The following is a 27318-nucleotide window of genomic DNA, read 5'->3' as shown; positions in this document are numbered from 1 at the left end:
ACGCGTTACCCTGACAGGGGATGGTGATGGCTGCCGCTGGTTTGAACGTCTTCCTCGCCCGGACATTTTGCAGGATTGTAATGTTCGCTCGCTGGTTTTTGTACACAATTACGTTAACAAAAATCCACGTCGGGGGTCACCAGTGTAGTGCCGGAGGAAAAAGGAAAGACGTAGGCAACGTAATGATAACTGTTTAATCAAAATAACAACTTGTACTCTCAGTACAGGACCAGAAAATAGATCACCAAAACTCTTGTCTCTAAACAGGAAGGTGCAACGTTAATAATCTTCCGCTCTGCCCCTAGTGCCAGAACTGGTTCCCTCCCACTACACAACCAACAGTAAGAGGAGAACATGAACCCATAATGTAGTCACTACAGGTATAAAGTTAATCTGTATTGATATTAAGCAGCCCTTTGGATATTTTGTGGGGCCGGAGAAAATCTCTGATGATGGAAAGTACTGGGATATTTTCAAAATTGGCATAAGTTATGCCGAAACAGCTATGGGCACTCGTTTTGATTTAAGTTGATTTAAGCTCCGGCAAGCCAATACCACAATACTCCAAATCATGAAATGATATTATGGACGATGACGTCGCATCTCGGCGGCTAACGTTGTTCAGTTCAGCCATCACATTTCTAACGTTGTTCAGTTCAGCCATCACATTTCTAACGTTGTTCAGTTCAGCCATCACATTTCTAACGTTGTTCAGTTCAGCCATCACATTTCTAACGTTGTTCAGTTCAGCCATCACATTTCTAGTTTGAACAGGTTTGAGGGCAGAGTTTCCATCAGTATGGGGAAACGAGGCCCAGGCCTATTAGCAGGCCTTTAGGCTTTAAAGGGATCATTCAGGTTTTTCAATGTTAGACCTATTCCTCCACTTACTTAGAGGGTTGTTGCTCATCCAGTCACTTTTTTTTCGTTCATATTTCGATGGGATCACCTGCAAAATTATATGTCATTATGCCTTTGAATAGAATGGACTAGCTACATGTATGCCTAAATGCTCGCCCCGGAGCCAGACAAAGAAAGCTCAAGAATGGAAATATGATGGATGTGTCTGAATGAGCTTACAACACTCCCATGTAAGTGGAAAATGAGGTCTAACATAAAAAAAACCCTGAACTATCCTTTTAAGACCCAAGTAATTGACTGAGGCCATTTTCTCTCCCTCAGTGACAGGGTCGATCTCCAGTATGGTGGAGGAGTAAGTCAACTTACCCTAACCAGAGGCAACAGGATGGAGCCTTGCTTCCTGAGGATCCAGATTTCATCTGAACCTGTCCCAGGGCCAGGCAGGTGTGGGATGTGGTGCACTGTTGTACGATGTCCTCCCAATATTGCACTCGTCCCGGCCTCCCAGACCCAGAGGAATATAACATCTTCAACATTAACGTTTTTTTGTTTGTAATAATGTATGTCCTGGGTAATGTCTTTTACCTTTAATACTATATGGCCATGGTACAGCTCCACATTCTATGAAGTCATGGTAATTAAAACATGACAAATGTAGCCTAGTATGTTTTGTGATGCATACTTATGTACAAAATCTGTTGTTGACCATTGTCTATTATCAATGCAGTCACACAGAATAAAATGGAAACATCTTGCTAAAAAACTAAATTGTGAGACTTTTAAAGTCAAACCTACTAAAGATAAACAGGTCAACCGTTTTCCACTGAAATCCCAGTGAATTCATTCTATACAGTTAGTAGGCCTCTGACTCTTAACTGCTCCCCCTTGTCCACACCTGACCATTGGCTGGATAGCTGCCACTTGAGGACCAATGCCAACTCCGCCACTGCCAGGACTGGATTAAAATTCAATAACACTCCCGTTACCTCTGCCCTTGTAGCCTCTCTCTCAGTTCAAAGATGACGGGATGGGTGAAATAGCAATATTGCAGGTAATCCATGTAGCACCCTATAATGTAATAACTTCCTGATAATGTAATAACACCTGATAATGTAATAAAATGTCCTCTTAACTCCATCGAAAATGTAATAAAACCCAACAATGTAATAATTGACCAATAATGTAATTAAATAACCTGACTGATATTGTAATAACATTTTTACTGATAATGTAATACCTTATTACATTATTGGGTTTTATTACATTTTCGTTGGATTTAAGTGGACATTTTATTACATTATCAGGAAATTATTACATTATAGGATGCTACAATCCACATTGGCAACATACCAATTAGGTGAGCTATAATCATATCACTTTAAGTCTTTGCACATCAGTGTGATTGCATGGGTAGAGGAAAGGATTCAAATTATCAGATCTTCTAGGCACAATATTCTGGTCCCCTGATCGGTTACTGCAGGGATTAAGAGTCAATAGTAGGACATCCCAGCATTCACAGAATAATGTGCCTTCACAATTTTGAGACATTTAGGATTATAAATAAACCTTCAAAGATGGCTAATAGGTCAAATGAGTTCATTTTTCAATAGTCAAGGAGGACATTATTGCGAGACAAAAGAATAGCATGCTGTAGTCCTTGAGCCTCGATTACAGATCAAAGAAGATGCATTGATCATTGATAAAAGTACAATTTTGTCAGGTTATCACATAGTGAGTACTTCAAATTGTACAGTAGTGTATATTCATTTCTATATTCAACTATACCTAACAACTTATACAGCATGAATTGAATTGTCCTTGATGTTTTCAAGAAAAAAGTGATTATTAATGCATTAACAAAACATCCCAGCGAATGGTGGGTTTCATCTGGTTATACTCCAGTAGTCTCTTATAGTGTATATGTTACGGTACATGTGGGAATACGGTACATGTGGGAAAACTAGGGTTAGGGTTAGGTGCTAGGGTGACTTGGTACATTCTGGCATGTCTAACCCCAACCCTAATCCTAACCCTAACCCTAACCCTAGTTTTCCCACATGTACCGTATTCCCACATGTACCGTAACATATATAACACATCAAAACACACAGGGGCAGATTTGTCACGGTTTTGTGGGTGGTTTAAGTTGTTGGAGTTTTTGTGTTTTACCTCTTTAGAAGCTTAATAGTCATGCATATGCATTGTAATATGAGTTGAGTGCAGTGTATTCACATTCAATCAACTCCAAATGTATCAAACAATGCAATTGTGGTAAGGTGACCGATGGGAAGTTTATCAATGCTCAAAAGATGATTTTTCATGGAAGAATGAAGGAATTACGGTGTTTGGACTTGTTGCGGATGCCACTCGTTTACTGTTATATACATTTGCTGCTATTAGTTTCATTGTTGCCGAATCAAAGTAGCTGTGGCCATAACTGCAGCCATTGATAAATCTGTGTCCTTCTTTCACAGGCAATGTATCTCTGGCACAACTCCTGTTATCCTTATAATGGCATCAATCAATCAATCAATCAATTGTGCCTGAGGAAGCTCCTCCCTTCATTATATATTATATATATATATATATAAAACAAATACTGTATATCATAGGCTTCATATTCATGTTAATATCCAAGGTTCTATATTCATTCCTATGGTTTGCTCTTATGAAATGCGGTGCAGAGGCATAACAGACTGGGCAGTCAGTTGAGTCCTGGTGTCTTCTCCATGGAGATACTGACAGGCACAGCACTCTGCAGTTATATACTTACTTATACTGTATACTGTGTCAGCAAGAGTGTTTCTACATATGACTGGATGGGCTCAGAACAGCAGTACTTCTAGTAGCTCCATTTCTTCCCATGTTGTTGTTTTTTGTACTGATAGTCAAGTATAATTGATCAGCATATGTGATTGTCAACTCATCAAAGTTAATGGTCAAGGTGATACAAATAAAATAAAAAAACAGTGTTTACAAGATATTTATTGTGATTGTGTGTTACTTTGTTTTGTATTTTTGAGATTGTGAGGTTATCTACACCTACAATAATCAAACACCTCTGAAAAACACTTCTACTAGAATTGATCAGCTTTATTTCATATTCAGTTACTGGGCATGAACTCAAAAATCTACACATGTATATACACAAATCAATGCAGATCCACCTTTAGTCTAAATAGAGACATAAGTCCACTACTTAAGGCCAAATAACATGGGTTAATAACTGCATGTTATTTGTGTTTCTTGTGACATTATGTTATGTACTTATTGTAAGTCAATTTGGATTAAAGCATCTGCTAAATGAGTTAAATGTAAATATAATTGGTATTGTGCGGAGACAGTATTATCTTGTCAAAAAGTTAACTAATGAGTTTCATATACAGAGGCTAAAATGTACAGTATTGATCAAGTTCCCATTCCTATAAGATTATCTTAAAACCACAATCCAATCATTTGTGAAGCAATTTTGTGATATATAATTGTATGATATATACCTATTGATTATTGAAGAATATTACTTATAGTTGCCTAGTTAACTGTCTTACCCCTTTTCATAGTCGGATGTTGAATTACACTTACACCTGTCTGTCGATAATGCCTATTGATAAGGAAACATTTGATGAAAATGTAATTCATATTGGTTTAGAGGCACTTGTGTAGTAATGGTGGAATGTGCAGCATATATGGGATACATAGCTCCACGGACAACAGATAGAGAACAGAAGGATCTTCGAGCTGCAACGAAAAATGCCTATATAAAGTTTTTGTCTTCTCTTTGATCGTGTTTGAGGAGGAAATGGTTGGCTTTCATTAAAACCTTTTTGTAAGCCCCTAGCTATTTGTTGCTGAAATATATCACTCGATAGATGGATAGTGGAACACATACTAAACTGTCCCGCATTTACTTGTATGCTGAGGGTGTCGTAAAATATTTTTCATCCTTTGTGTCAAAGTAGGAAGTCCTGCAGAAATGTGTTCATAGATACAGTATATTTAGGACAACGGACTGTCACTCTAATGTGTCTACTGTCACTCACTAAATAACAGTTAGCATATTAATGAATTCACTGTGCACAGAGACACTGCAGAAATACTTTTTACATGTAAGACAACCTCAATCCTCATACTTCAGCCAGCACATACTCCTCAGTAAAAACATTTTTTTTAGAGATGTTAGAGATGATGGAAAAACCAACAAAAAGATGACCATCTTTGAGCTGTTCCAAGGACACAGAACATAAGCTGGGCCAAGAGACACAGAACATAATAGCATTATTCCTATAATTGCTGTAATCACACAGCAATTGCACTCATACGTAACAGTCAAACGCGATTGCTGACATTCACACCACCATCATTCAATGATACCACCATTCATACAGTAAGAAACAAATGGCAAAGACAACACTACTCTACTACACTAAACACAGCAGACACACATCCAGATATATACAGACATTAGTATGCATGTTCTTTGCTCCATACTTTCTTGAGAACATTCTACTTTTCCAGTCCGGTGTGACACTTATGTTGTCCATTGGTTTTGTTCCTCTATTATCACAACCTTAAAAACCCCTTCCCTTCACACATGGGCAGACACAGTCACACACGAACAGCAGTTGAACGTCTAAATGGAGATGTGTTAAGAGTGTGTGTGGACAGTGCTGGGCTGGCAGGGTGTCGACATGCCCATCGCTCACACATCCACTCACGCCTATCAGACCTTGAAGTGCATCAGGGTGTGTTTACGGTGTGGTCTGAAGTCATCTGGAATAGAGTCTGAGGAGGAACACAGGTATATAATAGTACAAGTAAACATCAATGAAAGCAGGAGGATGTCGCACACTCCAGCAGCAAAACCTCACAAAAGCACTTTATAGGCAATTCCCATAATATCTCAAACCTGCAACAATCCCTAAAGACGCAAACAAAATATCTGGGGTAAGACATTGACCTGATGCTTCATTGAATAGCTATGGCAAATCATACATTCTATTAGTAACCATTCTAGCCTTTACAATGTATAGTCCGTCAATTACAAGTACTTAGTTTAATATAAGAGGTGTATTGTTTAGAAACAGTATACAAGTACTGTTGTTGAATAAACATGTGGTATGTTACCATTGCATATGTAAATACAATTAAGTATTAGGTACTGTATACGGGTGCTATTAAGTACTCAATAGTGGTGCTATAGTATTAAGTACTGTATACTAGTGTTGTTAGAGGGTAGTGATACTATAGCTCAGATTGAGGGGAAGTAATGTACCATTGCAGCGGTAGCGCAGGTTGGACCAGATGATGTTCTCCTGGGAGAAGCAGAAGACGCCCAGTCGGCCGCCCCTCATGGTCGTGTCAATCACCACGCCCGAGTCAGCCACCATCTCCGTCCCCTCATACAATTTCACCCTGCCACAGATTAGTAACAGACCGATGATCCCAGAGAAATATCAACATAACATTGAGCAAAGGTAAATGTGTGCGCTAGTAACATGAGGTTTCTCATCAAAAGTCCATAGTCATTTGTATTTCTGGTCTGAGGTGAGTGGGCAGAAAGGGACGTCACGCTTTAGACTTTTTAAGCGCTGAAGACTGATCTTGTTGTTGCATACCTCACACATCAGCATAGATGGTAAAAGAACATTGAGAAAAATTAAATGCAACCAGAGTGAGGATCTTCAAATGGATGATTTGGCTGAGCTATTTCAGCATTGGGAAGGGCAGTGAGAGGGGACTGAGAGAGAACTAGAGGGATTGAGAGAGGAAAAAGGAGGGAGACACAGGGCTGGACCCAGCCTCTGTCCCAACCGCTGCCTGGAGTGCAGTGCTGCAGTGGCCCATTCACCGCCTCTGCACAGCATACAAAGCAGGTGTCTCTCTGTTTGCCTCTGAAAAGAACCTCCATGCCTCTACAAAGACCTATCTCTCTCTCTCTCTCTCTCTCTCTCTTTTTTTCCCCTTCACTGGTCCCCACTGGAGAGCCCCTGACCACCCCGCCTCCTCCATCCCCTTCACACTCATGCCCACATAATGGGCACCAACATTTTTTTGTGAAAAGACGAAGAAAAGTTTATCTTGAAGATTTGGTGCTGCTGATAATATATTGCAAGAATAAATAATGTTTTACTGTAGTTTTTCACTGTTGCCTGGAAAAGATGTTTGTGTAACACAGCTTTATTACAGTATTATGTAGTTCTACTTGCGCAAACATTGTATAAATGACATTTTCTGCAGATATCCTACTGTATACATGTATAACATGTTTCTTACGTTATGTAATCTATCAGACATGACATCCAGAAGTATGTTTTAAAATATTTCAATTTCCTTCTTCCTTCATGTCCTTCACTAAGACATTTTCAACTGTTTGCTCTTGCTCGCTCTCTCTCAGACCCCCCACTCTACAGTAGTTTCCTTGGGATCTGCATATGAACGGGTGCCTAGCAAATTCTTGCCAAGGATTTGGTTGACATGACAACAGGGACAACAGAGAGCCAGGGGGGCCTGGTCTCTCTGTAAAAGTCACAAAGAGGTTCTGGAGGGAAAAGATATGGAGCAATAATTGAGGAATAGCCACTAACTTGAGACCCTAATACTCAGAAGTCCAATTCTTGAGTTATGAGTCTGTCAGAGACTTGATTATGACGATAGTGACGTCATTGCTTTAGAGCGATTGAAGCATGTGGAAGTCAACAACACTACACCGACCTAATCAACACAATGTAGAAAATATGCCAATCGCCTGGGTTATTGATAACTAATCGTACTGTCAAAGTGTTCAGCATTTGGGTACTTCAAAGGGGTGTGACAATACGTCTGGCCTGTAATTAAATAATTTAGCCTTAGCTTTCCATACACATAAAAATGATACAATGTTATCTTTATTTAACCTTTATCTATCCAGGGAAAACGCACTGGCCCAAGGTCTCTTTTGCAGGTGCGCCCTGACTACAATATCAATATGATTACAAAACAACATGTTTTGTTTGAAATGAACACACACCAGACAGTGCAAATGTTGTTTTAGTTCTTTTCTGTAAAATTGCAGCCAGGGCAGCTTTTCAGATCCGGGGTGTGTTATATTCTCTAATGAATATGTAAACATCACCATCGCGAGAAACGTATGTTGAGAGTTTCACTTCAAATCAGAATGACTACTCATAACAAACAATAAACCTGTCAATAATTTGTTATTGTTTGTGGATAGGGGGGTCTCACCTGATGTAGCCCACCTGTGTTTAAGGTTAGGATCTGTGGCTAAGTGGGTCTCCTGATGAAGCCCACCTGGGGTTAGTGTGTGTGTCTGTGGCTAAGGAGGGGTCTCCTGATGTAGCCCACCTGGAGTTAGTTTGTGTGTCTGTGGCTAAGGAGGGGTCTCACCTGATGTAGCCCACCTGGGGCCTGTGGCTGAGGTGCCAGCGGTAGGAGGTCTTGTCCCTCCAGCCCACGTTGCGGGGGTCCTGCCACAGCAGCTTCACCTCCCCGGACGTGTCCCCTGAGTGCCACAGCGCATTACGCAGGTACTCCCCAGGCCCAGTAAGGGACTTCACAGCCTGTGTGTGTGTGTGTGTGTATGTGTGTGTGTGTGTGTGTGTGTTGGAGAGCAGGGGGGCAGAGAATGGGGGGAAGAGGGTAAGAATGGGATTCATCATCAGTATCACAGAACCTTCTTTTCTTTTGCTCAAATGTTTAGTTCTCCTAACTGAGACTACTACACTACTTCAACTTGGCCCTACCGTGACATATCTAAACCAAAATGTTTACAAGTTATCCAGCAATACAGCAAGTATTACAGAGGCTTCCACTGTAGCCCTTACAGAAGGTTCTATGTAGACCAAAAAGGGTTCTACTCCTGAACCCTCTGTGGTTCATCTTTATGGTTCCAGTTAAAACCATTTCCCCCCCCCACCTTTTTACTGACCTTTAGCTGCAGGCCCGGCTGGGCTGTGGACCTGAAGGGGACAGACTGACCTTTAACTGCAGGCCCGGCTGGGCTGTGGACCTGAAGGGTACAGACTGACCTTTAACTGCAGGCCCGGCTGGGCTGTGGACCTGAAGGGTACAGACTGACCTTTAGCTGCAGGCCCGGCTGGGCTGTGGACCTGAAGGGTACAGACTGACCTTTAGCTGCAGGCCCGGCTGGGCTGTGGACCTGAAGGGTACAGACTGACCTTTAACTGCAGGCCCGGCTGGGCTGTGGACCTGAAGGGTACAGACTGACCTTTAACTGCAGGCCCGGCTGGGCTGTGGACCTGAAGGGTACAGACTGACCTTTAACTGCAGGCCCGGCTGGGCTGTGGACCTGAAGGGTACAGACTGACCTTTAGCTGCAGGCCCGGCTGGGCTGTGGACCTGAAGGGTACAGACTGCCAGTAGGTCTGCTCCGTCTGCTTCCACATCACCACGTAGAAGCTGGACGAGTCCTGGTAGCCGAAGATGAAACCCGCGTAGTCGTCGTCCGTCACCGTGTTGATGTGGAACGTCCCCTCAAAGTCCACCCCGTTAAACGCTGTGTAGCCTGGGAAGGTCGTTCAGTTCACATCAGTGTTATTTGGTTCAGGGCAGTCAAAGTTTCATTACATTTCTTATGTGTCTTCATTCCAATTAGATTAGTCCTATTGAGATAGGTTATCTAATTTGTCAGTGATTCATGGCTCGAAATGTCATTGGCATAAGATCATTGTTGAGAAGGCTAGCCCCACGACCCAAAGTAAATACAATACAAGACAGGGTGAAAAAAAACTAAGATATCAAGAAGGAAAATGAAAAGGGATTGGACCAAGTGCAACAATCAAAGATTGTGGCAGGTGTGGCATATCCAGACTGGAGCAGATTGAATAATCTCAATTCGGTTCAGCACCTTTTCAGTGCACAGCGATATTAAAGAACATTGATCTGTGAATGTGATTTAGAGGACTATAAAGAGCCACAGCTCTGGAAGGAGGAAGCGGAAGAACACATGACACAAACTGGAGACAAAGCTTGGATTAGGCTGACAAGACCGACTTACCCACAGCTAAACCAGGATCACTATTCATGGTCTGAACAATTTCCATGCCCTGTAAAAAAGAGAGAAAAAAGGACTGCTATTATCATGGTTGTGTCTAAAATTAATCTTCCATCCATTTGTCACACAAGGACATTCTGTAGGAACAAGTTAAAAAAAAGCACACACAAATGAAATGTTTTGGTCAGACTTGTGTTACAGTTTACTTAACTGTTACTGTTTGTAACAATAACTGTTGTATGTAATGTGTAACAAGTATTTAAATTACTCATTGTTAAACTGTATTTACACTAGCCATGTGTGTACAATGTAGCAAAGAGTAAATACACTGTACTTACAAGAAGAGTAATATGGACACTGAAAGGTTACCAAGATTTTTTTTTTAAATTACCAAGTCAGTTGATTGGTTAGTGAGCTTGGTTAGTCAATTAATTAGCATATGCTTCTGTTTATTAACAAGTCAATCCAAAAACAGTTCACTATAGGAACATGTCTTAACTTTACTTTATTCTGTGGTGAACTATTCCTTTATCAGCACAGACATTCAAGGTATTATCCCCTAGTTGTCACTTGTTCACTTTAGCTAGAGAGGGCAATGGTCACCTGATTGAGCACCACCCAATTAGGGTCGATCTGGGCGTCACCCTCCGGGTCCAGGATGACTGTCTGATAGGCTCTGAAGTCAGTCAGCGTTACCTCAGCACTCTCAGGGCAAACGTCAATCAGATCCATGACGGAATCGTTGTCGAAGTCATTCTCACACACGTCACCCACCCCGTTACCTATGAGTGCCACACAGAAAGAGGAAAGAGGTGGCGATAGTACACTGAGCAAAAATATAAATGCTTTTTTTTTTTGCTCCAATTTTTGTTGAGTTGAAATGAAAGACCTAAGACTTTTTCTATGCACACAAAAGGCCTATTTCTCTCAAATTGTGTTCACAAATTTGTTTAAATCTGCTCTTCTCCTTTGCCAAGATAGTCCACCCACCTGACAGGTGTGGCATATCCAGATGCTGATTATACAGCATGATTATTGCACAGATGTGCCTTAGGCTGGTCACAATAAAAGGCCAATTGCAATTGGCAGGAATGTCCACCAGAGCTGTTGCCCGTGAATTTAATGTTAATTTCTCTACCATAAGCCATCTCCACAGGCGTTTCCGAGAATTGGAATTGGAATTGGAAACGGCTTATGGTCGAGTGATGTTCCTTCCACTTGCAGATAATGGCCCCAATGGTGCTTATAGGAAGATTTAGGAGTTGAGAAATCCATCGGTAACCAGTGCCATTACTATGCTGCTCAACAATCTTGTTAGGAAAGGTCTTGGTAGAGCTCTTTGCCTCTACCCATCATGAGATGTTTCTTGCAGGAAAACCTGGTGACAAATGATCAACTGAAGAAGTCTCTCTTGGCCTACCAGCCCTTTTGCGATTGCTGAGTTCACCAGAGCTTTCTTTCTTTTTAAATGATGTTACAAACTGTTGATTTTAGTAAGCCTAAGGTTTTGGCTGTTTCTGATAGAGTTTTTTATATTTCAACCAGGAACATCTGTCGAGCCTATTTTCCAACACTTTTGGTGACCTGAAATAGTGGGACTATGTATAAAAAGCGTTATAATTTCTAAATGGTGAAACTAATCTTAAAAAAAACATTGAACTAAATCTGATAATCTCTAATTCAACCTCTTCCAATCCAAACTGTTGGAGTATAGAGCTAAAAGAAGACAAAATGTTTCCTCTTTACAATACTTATGGAGGGCACTGTACATTCAAGTTGGGATGCACTTGGGATCGGAACTGCTAATTTAATGGTTACTAGGAGTGTGCAGAGTACTCATTACAGATTTTGGACATTTTACTGATACAGTCATCACCTTTTTATATTATCCGTAATCTGAGGGGATTCCTTTCTATCTCAATGAAATAACTTAATTGGCCAGTTTAATCAAATGAAATGTCTGGGAAAATGAATGGGAGATGTGTGCGATATTGTATTGTATTAGAGCGGCGTAGTGCCCTCCTCGAAAATAACATGAAGGAACCATATGTGAGGACATGCTCGCTAACAATCCTTCTGAACGACTTGTGCAGCTCCATGGAATTCTAATCCACCTGCTTATAATTGTACGGGTTTAAATCACACTTTGTTTGTCCTAACATGAGTATCTTCTTCCAATTAAAAGTGTCACATGCTACATAATGGATACAAGTACGGATACAAGTACAACAAGATTGGCAAGCCTCTCATGGTTACCATCAGAATCCTTCTGGTTGGGATTGGTGATGAGCCTGCAGTTATCTCCCACATCAGGAAGTCCATCATTGTCATCGTCGTCATCACAGTCGTCCCCTATTCCGTCATTGTCAGAGTCAAGCTGGGAGCTGTTGGGAATCTCTGGACAGTTGTCCCGGGAATCCTGGTGGCCATCACCGTCCCTTAAACACAGACGGAGAAAATCTAACTGTTTAGTTACATTTCATCACACAGTTACTATTTTATCTTGTGTTCATTTTGGATATACATGGTAGAATTGTAATTGACCAATAATTACTTAATTATGTCCACATTTTTCTATGTGTCTCTGACACAAATGCTTTGCTGCTACTACATAATATTCAATGCTATGTACTGTAGTTACCAATTGTACTTGAAGTACCAAAACGTATCCATTGTTACAACATAGTTTCTTAGGATTACTATATTTAATACCAGCTGAAACTGTAAGAGAAGGACAGGAGATCAGTTATTATCTGGGTAACTGACTGCTTCTGCATAGAATGAGATGTATTTTGTTTGTACCAAAATAGATTTGATCCTGTTGAATATCTATCATATGTGGACGAGAGGAGAAAGGAGTGACTGGAGAAGGAGAAGGCCACAGCAGGTGGCAGTGAGTGTCTTGAGGGTCTTCAGGAGGTGTATCAGATGTATGCTGCAGCAGGTATGGCACTGTATGACATCAATGTATGATAGCGCTAGCAGTGTGTGTGTGTGTGTGTGTGTGTGTGTGTGTGTGTGTGAGTATACACTGTATGACTAGTAACAGTGTGTGTGTGTGTGTGTGTGTGTGTGTGTGTGTGTGTATGTGTGTATACCATATACACTGTATAAGGTCAGACTCACGTGTCCTGGTTGGTGTCGCACAAATCCCCCACCAAGTCGTTGTCAATGTCCGTCTTGAGGAAGAGATTATAATAAGACAAAAAAAGAGAAAGAGACCACTGGTGAGGATGATTCTAGTGGTCTTTATAACAGGTCCTTACATCTGGCAGACGGTATCAGAGCACCCTGGCCCAACCCAACAGGTTTGGAATAGCTGTTACCCACAGGCCATAACACTGTTAAACTGATACCACCCACCCCCCTATATTATTGTTATTGTTTTTATTATTGTTATTGTTTTTATTATCTTTATTACATTTTATTGTTGATTGATTTGCTCTGCCCCGAGCATTTTTCGGGGCATTACCTTTTGGCCACCCTTTATAAAATATTAATTTATATCATACTATTTGTTTAAGGTGAGACTATACCAGACCTGGATCAAAATAAATAACTTTTGAAATACAAATAATTTGAGCATTCGCTAAAGCCTGCATGGAGTGCCAGGTGGGGGCTTTGCACTTATAGGGGGGTATTCTATTTGTTCCATTATGACAGACAAACATAATCATTTTAAAATACGCTTTGAACCAATCACGATACGATTTTCTCACGATTTCTTTTTTACAAAATGAGATTGCAGACAAATTATGACTGAAAAAGATTATTTTATTTATTTCTCAGCCCCCCCCCCCAAAAAAAAAAAAAATAATATTTTTTTATTTCTGATGGAGGGTTTAACTGCAAAGCACAAACTATGCAATGAAAGCATATTTCCTTTACTTTTTATGATTACGCCCTCTGCTGTTTAAAAAGAGTATCACCATTCATTTTTCATCTCACTGATTTGAAATCATCACATATTGGTATAGATAATTAATTGTCTCGCGATGCATTGTTACATCCCTATTGAATACCATAAAACAGTTCTGGTCAAAATACCTGGCTCCATTTTGTGCACCACCTCTTGATTCATTGATATAATCCCTGGCACTGTGATGTCTCTGGAAGGCTGCCTGGCCCACAGGCACCCATACAGTGTAGTTCGTTTTCTGTCCAGAGTTGGACATAGTGAGACTAATATTTTGGGTTATGATAAAAATTAGGTAAGGTTGTACTAAGCTTATTAGCCATTTATAAAGCATATTTTTTGAGAATGAGTACACTATGTATCACAATTAGAAATGACCATTGAAAAGAGGTACACATGCCAGATTGTGCCAGTAGAAGGAAGAACTACTCTGTTTCCTATAAGAGTGGCTGAATATTGTTTGTGGATCCAGTCTGTGGGTAGTGAGACAATGCTCTGTTTATTTTGTTTATTTATTTGCCTTCCCAGGGACAACAGATGAAAATAAACCTTTTGGCTAAATCTGCCGCATTTATCAGAAACATAGATCAATGTGCACTGTCCTGTTAAATAATTGTAATAAAATAAAGTTACCTGCATTGGGTTGCTGATCTCAGGACAACTGTCACATGCGTCCCCTACCCCGTCCCCGTCCCTGTCTGTCTGCATGGGGTTTGGAACCTTAAAGCAGTTGTCCAGGACATTGGGGATACCTGAAACACAGGGTGGCCAAGAGGAAGAAGTCATAGATCAGGTGAGGGGTTTTAAGTTGGCTTTAAGTGTGTGTGTGTGTGTGTGTGTGTGTGTGTGTGTGTGTGTGTGTGTGTGTGTGTGTACATACAATGTCCTCCATGGGTTTGGATAGTCTCACTAACATACACCACAGATTCAATCAACAAACATTATTTAGTAGAAAAGGTGCTTGAAATGAGTTGGGGAGTTTAACCACAATTGTCTGGTTGGGTTTTGGCTTGCTACGCATATTGACCATGATGGTTTTATGAAGGGTGTGGTTCTAACTTGGGTGGCAGTGGTGTTACCAAGCCTTCCTCGTCATGACTTTCTGCTGTTTTTCTTGGTTTCCTGCAAGGTCTTACAGACATCTTTTTATTTAGACCTTTTATAGTATGCTACTCTTTACTTGTGAATATTACTGTACTGGATATATGGGCACAACTTAATACTGGTACATGCCAAATATCAAATGTGTTAATGACTATGAAGGGAGATTCCTCCGCGTCATCCTTCACCTCTCAGAGACATCCTCCACCTCTCAGAGTCATCCTCCTTACATAACAATTTCCAATTTTTCAATTTTCCAATCCATCTAACACTGAGTAACTTAAAGTACATAATCTCCAAGATCCCAATAATATAATTCAGTCAGTTTTGGCTGTCCCAGCGAAACAGGGGAAATTGTTATTGTTCCATTAACTCCTGACTGTGGTAATGCCAGGCACCATGTCACTGTAAATAAGAATTGACACACCTGATTAAGATTAAATAAATAAATGAATAAATAGACTGTCTGTCAGAGTTTGCGCCTCTCTCTTTCAGCGAGACCGACGAAGCACTCAAAGAGTCTGTGTCACAGGGTCTCATCCCAACTCCAGTGTTAGATAAGAGTTTTGTAAAATGTTGCTAAAATCGTGGATCAAAATAAACATTCTATCCAGACAAAGCTTTATTATTATTATTATTATAATTTAAATAATTTTGCCATTTAGCAGACGCTTTTAATCCAAAGCGATTTACAATTACGAATTACAGGGACATTCCCCCTGGAGTAACTGAGGGCTAAGTGCCTTACTCAAGGGCACACTAGTAGTGGTGTGGTTTCAGGCGGGATTTGAACTCACAACCTTCCGATCACAAGTCCAACTCACTATCCACTTGACCACCACTACCCCATTATTATTATTATTATTATTATTATTATTATTATTATTATTATTATTATTATTATTATTATTACTTGGGAAGCCTGTACTTTCTGTACCTTCACCACCAATCAAAATAGCTGGAGTCAAAATAAAAACTAAACACTTATGAAGGACACTTTATATGTGTATATGAAAACAAATACACACCATCTCCGTCTATATCATTGTCACAGGCATCCCCTTGCCCGTTGGTGTCTGTGTCTCTTTGATCACTGTTGGGGACATTGGGGCAGTTATCGCAGGCGTCACCAAAAGAGTCAGTGTCTGAGTTCTGCTGATCTTTGTTGGGCATCAGTCGACAGTTATCCTGGGAAATGTTACTGACAGTGAGCTACAAAACGACCAATAATCTCATTTGCTTCATCAGAATCCTATTTGCCTTATCATGATCATCATTCATATCATCACCACCTTACTATCGCTCACATGGAAACACATACAGTACTTATGCATGCACATATACAATCCACACACACACACACACACACACACACGCACACACACGCACACACACACACACACCTCAACGTTCTTGATCCCGTCCCCGTCTGCGTCCTCATCACACTGGTCTCCGATCCCGTCGTTGTCAGCGTCCTCCTGTCCTGAGTTAGGAGTCTTAACACAGTTGTCCTGGGAGAGGCCAGACCACAGCCGGGTTAGGTTGTTAATATGTACATATTAATAAAATAATAATATATACGTATGTTAATAATAAATACGTACACTAATCAGCAAATACATGGCAACAACTGGTATTTTTACCTAATAGTGTCTCAATGATGACTGGGGTCAGGAAGTTTTGCTAACTATGTGACTTAACCAGTAAAAGCTCAGGGAGATCGTCTGGTCAGGAAAAACTCCTACTCCTGTCCTACCGTAAGGTTACTACATTATTCCCATTATTGAATAAAAAATGTATTGGATGTTATTCATCATTTACCACCATCACACCTATGCTGTAAAGCTAGTCACTACACACTGAACTCCTTAATATGCATGTGTCAACATTAGGGCTGGGGCAAAATCCTTTCATGTTCAGGAAGTGTTTTGAAACTAAATTTACAGCAGAATGTAAAACAATCACCATTTGGTTGCTGACCATTGGAACATACAGTGTACCCAGATATTCATATATATATATAAAAGCAGACCTGTTTGCAGTGTTTGTTGTTGTCCATACAGGGGAGAGGGCGGTCTGGGTATCCATCTATGTCTGTGTCTGTCCCACATGTGTTCCCATTGCCAGCCCAGCCCACGTTACACTAAAGAGAATGTAGAGAGACATTAACAGGTACAGTACTCTGCGTACAGTGAAGCTGTACACTTCAATGGATTTGAAATCAAAGATATTAGTGTACAGTGATTTAGTGGTATTTGTGTACATATTGATTTCAGAAATTACACCACTTTTTATACAGTGTGCCCATTTCAGGGTACCCAAAAGTAATAGGAGAGACTGATCAAATATACAAAATAAGCACTCATGTTTAGTATTAGCCTCTTTAAAAAAATAAAATAAAAAATGCTCCACCACCCCCGCCCCCATCCACCCAGTCCTAGATGTCACAAAGGCGTCAGCATTTATTTGACATCAAAGTATCCGAAAGCTGTGGAATTTCAGTAGTAGTCGATATGTTTCTATAAGATCCTTTGTTTTTGATGGAGCCCTCTATTAACATAATGGACCTTAACCAACCTACACCTTTTCTACACCAAAAAAAACTGTACTATATTTTCTGTACCTTTGAAGACCTCACTACTGCAGGAACTCACCGAGCAGTAGACCTCTCCGTTCCTCTCGATTATGCAATGTGCATTGACATCACAGGGGTTGAAGCTGAGCATGGCGCAGGAACTACGGGCGACGCAGCCCGCCGTCTGGTTGCCCAAGAAACCCACCTTGCAGCTGCCACACCTGAACGAGCCCTGGGAGAGGGAGGGGGAGGGACTTCAGTGTCATTTGTGGATTTTGGAAACTACTGATCCATTTGAACAGGAACATTAACATACGAGCAGTGAAAGCATTGGAAACTACTGATCCATTTGAACAGGAACATTAACATATACGAGCAGTGAAAGCAGACTTACAATGGTGTTGGTGCATATCGAGTTGGGTACACAGGCGTGGGCCACTTCAACACACTCATCGATGTCTGAACATTCCTATGGAGACCAAGAGTTACTGGAATCAGGAAATCTATAGTGTGTGTTAACTAGAAAACTGAAAAGTGTGTGTGTGTGTGTGTGTGTGTGTCTGTGTACCTGCTTGTGGTTCTTGGCATACTCCAGTCCCACCCCAGTAAGGGGTGGACCCCAGAGACCCGGGGGACAGGGGTCACAGGAGAAGCCTTTATCTGTGTTGATACACGCACCAGGGGAGTAACAGGGCTGGGTCACTGAACACTGACAGCGGAAGGAGAGGAAGGAGATAGGGAAAGAGAGAGAGAGAAGGAGGGTGAGGAGAGACCAACACAAAAATATAAAGATGAAAAGAAAAGGAGGAGGAGGACAAGAGATAAACACAAAAAGAGACAGACAGACAGTTATAGTGTCCATTTGAAATATGAGCCGTGCAGAGCGCTTGAAGTGTTAAGAAGTGTTATGTTTTGACATGAGAGTGTTAAGTGTTATGTTTTGCTCCACTGTCACCCTACAAACCTTGCCAAGCGTCAAGCTTAATTCAGCTTAATTCAATCCACCATTCAATGACAGGCACACAAAAACGTAGAATGCAAACGTTACCATTTCTGGTATAACGTGCTTTTTTTTTTGGAGATTTGGGTAAATACTGATGAGGTTAACCTTCATAAATGCAACTGTTTTGTTTCATTTTCACTTTCTGACTGAATGTGTTTGCAGTACCTCGAGTTACCCCAAGCGTAATGAAAGTGAGAGAAGAAGGCACCCTTATAAATGATATTATTATAATATTGTTGTTATTGTGCTGTACCTCGTCAACGTCCTGGCAGTGGGTGCCGTTGCCTGTCATGCCCTCAGGGCAGGGCCCACAGCGATACCCTGGGAAGTCAGAGGTCTCCATGCAGGACACCCCCTTAAAGCATGGGCTGGGGCTGCAGCGGGAGCGGGGCTCATGGAACCCTGGGGAGGACACCAAACATGGACACAACATCTTTTTTTTTTTTTTTTTTGTGGGGCAGGCCCACTCATATTTGTAATTTTATTGGACAGGTACAGTGAAGACAGACAGGAAAGTAAGGAGAAGAAGGGAGAGAGGGCATGTCAGCAGGGCATGGTCCGGATTCGAACCCATGCCGACATGGGCATATGTGTGCACTGTAGACCGCGGTGCTAGACCACTGGACCACCCCAGGCCACTGGACACGACATCTTTAGTTGAAGCTTTCCCATATATGATTATATGTGTATATACAGTAGTCTAGGAAGCAATAGACTAGATATAAACATAACATACAAGCTATAGGTATAATGTAGAGTGAATTATCCCTTTAAAATCTACCAAGCATAATTAACAGAACATAAGGATGGAGTTGAACCTTTCTCTACACGTTGGCTTACCACACACTTGGCACTCCAGAATGGTGTTCCTAATCAGGGACATCTCCTTCACCTGGACAAGGGAAGAAGATCAATGAAAACACACATTCTGCACGCGCACGCGCACACACACACGCACACACACACACACACACACACACACACACACACACACACACACACACACACACACACGCACACACACACACACACACACACACACACACACACACACAGACTCACTTGTTCTCTGATGTCCTCTCGTAGCTCCCCCAAGATCTGGTTGAAGATTATCAGTTGACCAATCAGAGCCTTTGTGTGGTCACCTGACATTGAACCACCACAGAACAGACAATCAATATAAAGTCTATATGTAAAAAAAAAAAAAAAAAAAAATTGCTGCATCGTCATTATAGTATTAGTATACAAAGAAATACAGGGGGGCGGTGGAGAGAGCTGAAGAGGAAATGCAAATAGAAAAAGAGAGAGTATGTGGATGTGTGGAATGAATGGGCACATACAAAATCAAATCAAAGATTACTGTGAGGTTAAAGTAGAGATTCTGAGCTTTTATTTGATGTACATATTGTTTCAGAAATTAAAACACTTTTTATGCCTAATCTCCCTATTTCAGGGTACCCAAAAGTGAAGGGACAATTGGCTTGACAGGTGTTTCTGGTTTGTTAGGTGCGTTTCATCCTCTGTGCAGTGATCAACTGTCAATGTCTAGTACTGATTCTACGCTTTTCGTTTTCCTTTGGAGTCTGCTATTGGTGTGATGGGGACCGAAGGGACACGAGGACAACATGAGGACCAAAGAGATGTCTATTCAAGTCAGGGAAGCCATTATAAGACTGAAATATCTGAAACTTAGCTAAAACATTAAACCTACATTTAACCAGCCTGGTAAGTCAAGGTAGACTTCTGCATTGATGCAGCAGGATGAAATGTACAGAAACATCTTGTCAGTACAATCACATGCCTCCAAACTTATTGGACGACACTTCATCATACAGCAGGACAGTGACCCAAAACATACCGCAACTAGGACGTTTTTCAGGGTCAAAAAGTGGAAAGTTCTGGTGGCTAAGTCAATCTCCAATTTTAAAGCCTGGTGAACATTTAATTTGCTGAAGAGGACCATCAGGAGGTCCAGGATCCAGTTGCATAGACTGGGGTCAGTGCCTAGGTCCCTGAGCTTGCTGTCGAGTCTGGAGGGGACTATGGTGTTGAATGCCGAGCTGTCGTCTACAAACAGCATCTTCACATAAGAGTTTCTCTTATCAAGGTGGGTGAGGGCTGTGTGTAGTGCCATGGCAATGGCGTCATCTGTCGATCTCTGTCCTCAGTAGGCAAATTGGTGGGGGTCTAGAAAGGGTGGCAGCTCCCTGCAGATCAGGATCTTGATGATCTTCTCAAAGCATTTGCATACTATGGAGCATGGGCGGAGTTTGTGGGGGAGCCAGGGCCCCCGGACGAAAAGATCGATGGCGAAAAAAAAAGCCTCTATAAAAAATAAACAAAATAGAATAGAAGTCCAAGAAATATTCAAATAGAAATAGAATCAAAGAACATAGATACTCATTATTGTATTTTAAACTGTTTTTCAGGGCATGAGGTCAGCTCACTGCCTGGGCCAGGGGCACTCCATTTGCGCCTTGCCTGAGCGGAGTCGTTTCCGTTTTCCCTTCAATCAAAAGTTCAGTGATTTACAGTGCAGACAGACAGACAGACAGACACTTGACAGGGGGTCATCCCTATGTTCCCCGGGTCCTATGTTCCCCGGGTCCTATGTTCCCCGGTACCTTAGCTCCCTCACGAAAAAGGGTCTTATGTTCCCCCGCTCCGAAAAAGGGTCGTATGTTCCCCGCTCTCTAAGGTTTCCCGCTCCCGAAAAAGAGTCCTATGTTCCCCGCTCCCGAAAAAGGGTCAAATCGGGCAGGGCAGTCTCGCTCACCGTCAGCGTGTGGAGGTGCCCACGGTTGTTCTATATGGATGATCGGTGACATTATTCTCTCGTCCGACTTCGGAAGCTAAGCAGGGTTGGGCCGGGTCAGTACCTAGATGGGAGACCACCTGGGAATCCCCGGTGCCTTACGTTTTTACAAAGTAGAGAGACGCGCAACGGCCGGGGGAGAGGCGTGCCTGTTGCGGGCAGAGACACCTGCTACCTGGGGGGGGGGGGGGGTTGCGCTTCAATGCGAACTTAGCCTCACTTCTCTGGGTGCTATCGTCGAAAACGGCACACCTCAGTGACCGTATGAAAATGGGTGAGATAACCAGCCTTGAATGGACTCGATACAGTTCTCCTATCGAGACTGACAGACCGAGAAGCAATGTTCTGGAAAGGGTATGGCCTTGCATAACCATGTCTCCGTAAGACAGATAATATGGCAGTCCCTTGTTCACCTTTATGTCGTCCAACTTGTTATTCAGGGTTCGTACATTGGCTAACAGGATACTAGGGAGTGGAGTTTTACCTTCTCACCGCCTAGCTCTGACCGCGACATCCTTTCGCCAAAATAAACAAACCGCTGCAATGTTTCTGTCGAGTGTACCCAAACACTTCTACGACGCCATCTTGTCATGACCAGAGAAGATACCCAGTGTCTGGTGGGGTCGATGGGTCACAGACTTCAGGCAGTTATTGCATGCAAAGGATTGTCGACCAAATACTAAACATGAGTGCTTAATTAATAGATAGACATCTGATAAATCTGTCCCATCACTTTTGGATACCCTGAAATAGGGGAACTATGCCTAAAAAGTATTGTAGTTTCTGAATGGGAAACCAATATTAATATTTGTGTATATGTTACGGTACATGTGGGAACACGGTACATGTGGGAAAACTAGGGTTAGGGTTAGGTACTAGGGTGCTACGGTTAAGGTTAGGGTTAGGGGTTAGACATGCCAGCATGTACCAAATCGACGTAGCACCTAACCCTAACCCTAGTTTTCCCACATGTACCGTATTCCCACATGTACCGTAACATATATATACAAATACCATAAAATAAAAGCTCTCTAAATAGCTCTCAAATAAAAGGACCTCTACTTTAACCTCGTAATAAAATCCTTCAAATCCAAACTTTTGGAGTGTAGAGCCAAAAGAAGAAAACATTACTTAGACAGACTGCTGTATTTGGACACACTCACCTAGAATGGAGTTCACTTCCCCATCAACTGTAGGAAGGGTTGAGTCAGTTGAGAGTCATTTTAAACACCCAAGAATATACTATACTGTATGTACTTCTCTAAATTCTCAAGAATTAATTTAATCATGACATAAAACCTAATCAGTATTAACTTACTATAATTTTTAAACATTCATACCTTTGATCATTTATCAATAAAAGCCTTATAACCGTCTCACTGTCTTATCTTACATTCACTTTTTACTACTCATGGATGTGTGTAAAGATTGCTCTATACTTTACATATTCTCCTCCAATGCTTTCTGAGGAAGAAGTGACAGTAGGACTGAAGAGAGGAGGCGATGAATCACGTTTCTAACAGTTGAGAAAAGCTTTGTATGTACCTGTGTTGTACGCTGAGGAGTCACCCTGGAAAGGACAGTCAGTCAGGGCGCCAGCTGTGGCCACAGTGCCCCCTAGTGCCACTTTGAGGGACTCCACGGAGCCCTGCAAAAAGTCAATCAGAATCAGAATTAGAATCTGTATTATTTGTATTGCCAAGTATATTTGCAAATACAGGAAATTGATTTGGTTGGTGCATAAGACGTAAAGATACAAACAACAATATCATAAAAAAACAACAACAATGTAATAAACAACACTATATAAGCAAAAATAGTTTAAAAAGAAGTGTCCCACCATAGCTATTGACAGGGACATACAAGTTCACTTTACATTGACATTTTTATTTTTATTTTTTTTTTTTCCCAGATTTTATCCCTTTTTCACCCAATTTGGTAGCCAATTGAACCCAACCTAGCATCCAATTATCCCCTGCCTATTGCGAAGGATCCGCCGCACGACCCCGTGGCCGGCAGTCCCAGAGGAGGCCGCCAGGCAGACTAGCTGACTGGCTCCTCGAGCCCAGCACCGTTATTCCGGCACCCCGGGGGCGCTGTTGCGCGACGGATCCTTGTCCGGAAATACTCCTATACCGCCCTCGGGAGCGGCCGCCCAATATGCCGCTCCCCGTGTGTGCCCCAGCCATATCCGGATCTGGCGAGCTGGGATTCGAACCCAGTCCCCGGTGGGCAGCTTGCACTAGTGGCCAGTGCTTAGACCGCTACACCACCGCGGGGCACTACATTGACATTTTTGACATTGACATTGTGCAAGATTGTGAAGGGTCTTGAAAGTGAGGAGCAGAATTTTGAAGTCGATATGGTATTTAACAGGAAGCCAATGGAGTTGTTGAAGAACTGGAGTGATATGATCTATGGAAGGGGTTCTGGTTATGATACGGGGCGGCTGAGTTTTGGACCAGTTGGAGCCTACGCAGAGATTTGTGATGGAGTTGCAATAATCAATACTGCTTGACTGCTGCCACCTTCCTACACTGTATTTTCGAAATCAGTGCAGATGAAGGAGAGGAGATGGTGAGTGCAAGGCAAATTACACTAGATGAGGCTGGCAATTGATTTTACATTCAGCCTTTGGTACAGTGACTGCAGTGTACACTGTCATTAAGAATATGTTGATTTATTTAACCAGAGAGGTCAATTAAGAACAAATTAATGTTTATTTCACCTGTAGCCTTGCGTAAGCCTTGTAGCCATTCCGAATCTCCACCATCTCCCCCTCTGCTGGGAGAGGAACCAATGGTGGGAGACGCTGGCTGGAGTCAGCCAATCGGCAGTCGACATAGAGCTCCAGGTGGAGGTTGTCCCTGCGCAGGCCCCCGACCCGGAGGATGATGGAGTGTGTGCGCCCGTCAGCCAGGTTGGCGTTCTGGAGGTTGACGGTGTGAAGTTTGCCATCCTCTCTCACGTAACGCACCAGCGCTACAGTAGGCGAGGGAGGGGGTAATGGGGGAGAAAGACAAAAATGAAGGACTCTATACATGACCATGGTAGCTGGTAATATTAGGAGAAGAGAACATATAAAAAGAAGACTAGGAGAGAAAGGGGGGGGGGGGGTTAGAGCTTGGAAGAGAGATATTAAAGAACTGTAAATGTTTATGTGAATAACAGTGAGGTATAAGTAGAAGAGAGAAGAAGAGAAACAAGTAGAGAAGTAGGGAGAGGAAAAAAGGTGAAGTGATGAGGGGAGCAAAAGGAGAAAAGAGTGAAAAACAGTGAGAGGGAAGTTTGCATACATACCATTTTTCTTTGATCCACTACACAAACAAAATATCAACATTTCACGCCACAACTAAGCCTTTAGCTAAAGTTCTGGAGGAACTAATGAAGGTCAAACAGAGTGATACAATACCCGAAAATCATGTATACAGAGACAATACCTTTGTTGATTTTGCCCATGATGGAAAGCTCCAGGTATTTCTTGTTGTCTTGTTTGTTGTAGAGGCCCAGCAGCACCCCGCCCAGCTTGGGTGGCAGACGGAAGGTGGACACAAGGTAGATGTCACTGAGTGTGGTCATGGCACCTGCCACCTTCTTCACTGCTGCCACACTCTGCTTAGAGTCCTGCAGACTCAGCATGTCAATCACTGGAGAGGAAGAGGAGAGAGAGAGGACGTAGATGGAGAGGAAGAGGAATGGAGAGGGAAAAAATTAAGAGATCAGAGGAGGATCAGAGGATAAGAAAAATGGATTCTATTTCATGTCATGTCTCAATTATTTATTGTGTGCATTTAATGTGTATTTTTGAGATAATGTACTTAGCTAACACACTTGCTTGGATCGTTTCTCATAATACCACAGTCCTCAGTTTAAGGCCAACAATCGTTTGCAAAGGACGCTTTTACTCATGGGAGTGGGGAGGTGTGCCCTTCTCGGTGCAATCAGGTAATTCATTTCACATTCTTTTCTATTTTAGGGACCCGATGTTTTGGCTTGTGAGCGCTCATTTTAAAACTAGTGGCTGAAAATATACAAATATCCTATATAGCATCTCTTTATAGGTTTACGATTGGTTAAGGTTTAACAGTTAGGGTTAGTGTAAGGGGTTATGGTTAGAGATGGAGAAGCCTGTTCCTAGTTCATAAAGGTAGTAGCATTCCTAATCATTGTGACAGAGCAGTTAATGCTCACAAATACAAAACCCTACACTGATACATCGTAATATGAAAACCGAGTGGGCCACAAAAGAGAAAAGGAACAAGAGCAGGAGACACACACACACACACACACATACAGACACAGACACAGACACAGACACAGACACAGACACAGACACACACACACACACACACACACACACACAGACACAGACACAGACACAGACACAGACACAGACACAGACACACACACACACACACACACACACACACACACAGACACACACACACACACACACACACACACACACACACACAGACACACACACACACACACACACACACACACACACACACACACACACACACACACACACACACACACACACACACACACCTTCACATAAGTTCACATAACTGTTTGATAATGGAGTTGTTGGGCAATGGTCAGGAGCTTTGCCAGAAGCAAGCTGTGAGGACTTAAGGGGGAGGGAGAGAGAGAGAAAGAAAAGGGGGAAAGTATGTCTAGGAAGTCCGAAAATAGTTGGCTTCACACGTCCTCTGCTCCTGTTCAAGAGGATAAACGTATGAACACACATGAATAGAATGAGGGGGGGTAAAAACAGTTTCTCACTACAAGAGGGAAATGATCTCCATCAGCCTTAATGATAAATCAAGTAAAAAATAAAAAATAAACGTTTTACATTCAATGTTTGTAAATAAGATTAGAGTCATTTTGATTGACCCTTTATTTATTTATTTCAAGTGTGTCCTGATAACAGAACAAAAAAAGCAGGGGGTAACAGTGCAATGAAGCAATAGTGGAATTTACAGTAAATGAACAGCAAAAGTCGAGCTATAACGGTGGAGCAGAGAAAGGGCATCCTGCCGTTCTGATTTGACGCACATGGAAAGTAGCCCATAATAAGGCACACTGCTTAATCACAGCTACAAATCAGCTTCGAGTTCTTACCAATATTCATTATAGGGTTAGTGTTTGTCTATTTATTCATGGTACAAAACAATAACTTTTCTTTCAGCTATGTGCCAGGCGTAAGCCTAACACAGAAAAGGACTGTTCTTGGAAATAACTGAGAACAAATTATGTCCACTTCATTTTTAGTAGACAAGTAACAAAATGCACCCCACCTTTGTGGTTTCACGGTCTGTCATTACCTTGCATGTCTTGCTTATCCGTCGGCTCACACTTTGCAACGAGCAGATAGATGGACAGAGCCAGCAACCCCGGCACCACGCGCCTCGCACCCATGTCCCGAGACATGATAGACGAAGTCGAAAGTCAACAGACGTAAATAACCATCCGTCGAAACGTCCACTTTGATGTTGATGAATGAAGCTTGGTTTCAAAGAGAGAGCTACAGTCACATGCAGGGCGATTGGACCGCGGAACCGCTTCAGGAGCCGATACTAACGTGGACTGGCTGCAGACGCTCGAACCCCCCAGCCAAAGCAGCTCTGCGCAGAGTGGATGCGACAGAGGGCGAGCCTGCTGTGACCTGGCACGTGCGACGCCCAACATGAACTTCTTATGAACCATTGGAGATGGACAGAACTATGGGCTGGTTTCTTCTGCAGACAAGGCTTAAGCCTAGTGCTGTAATAAAATCACACAATTAATGTGAAAATGTCAATTGAAGAGATTCAGCCAGGTCAATAACCTTGAAAATACCAAAGTGCTGGTGGTGGACTTCAGGAAGAAGAGGCATGCACAAGACGCCCTCACCATCAACGGGTCTGCTGTGGTCTGTGGAGAGGGTCCACAGCATCAAGTTCCTGGGGGTTCACATGATCACCAACGACCTCACCTGGGGTTAACACACCAACCAGGTGGTGAAAAAAGCGCAATGTCGCCTCTTCCA

At 42.2% G+C, this 27318-nt stretch overlaps 1 protein-coding gene across 1 annotated transcript; it reads right to left on the bottom strand.

The window, feature by feature from the left end:
• Window positions 1–5581: 5581 nt before the first annotated feature.
• Window positions 5582–26708, bottom strand: thbs3a (thrombospondin 3a; the record flags this gene model as incomplete). Its single annotated transcript, XM_080540450.1, has 23 exons — window positions 5582–5643; window positions 6134–6273; window positions 8245–8417; window positions 9186–9382; window positions 9875–9923; window positions 10475–10653; window positions 12128–12309; window positions 12998–13050; window positions 14421–14539; window positions 15917–16076; window positions 16292–16399; window positions 16921–17031; window positions 17543–17695; window positions 17858–17932; window positions 18032–18172; window positions 18720–18868; window positions 19307–19358; window positions 19529–19611; window positions 22445–22471; window positions 22827–22929; window positions 24010–24263; window positions 24722–24928; window positions 26615–26708. The coding sequence occupies 23 exons, from the start codon at window positions 26706–26708 to the stop codon at window positions 5582–5584; spliced, it is 2871 nt and encodes a 956-aa protein (XP_080396576.1).
• Window positions 26709–27318: the final 610 nt, after the last annotated feature.

The sequence above is a fragment of the Nansenia antarctica genome (assembly GCF_963989245.1).
Source record: "Nansenia antarctica genome assembly, chromosome: 10".
NCBI classification, from domain to species: Eukaryota; Metazoa; Chordata; class Actinopteri; order Argentiniformes; family Microstomatidae; genus Nansenia; species Nansenia antarctica.
Note: the sequence above shows the minus strand (reverse complement) of the source record. Positions and strands in the feature narration are given on the sequence as shown.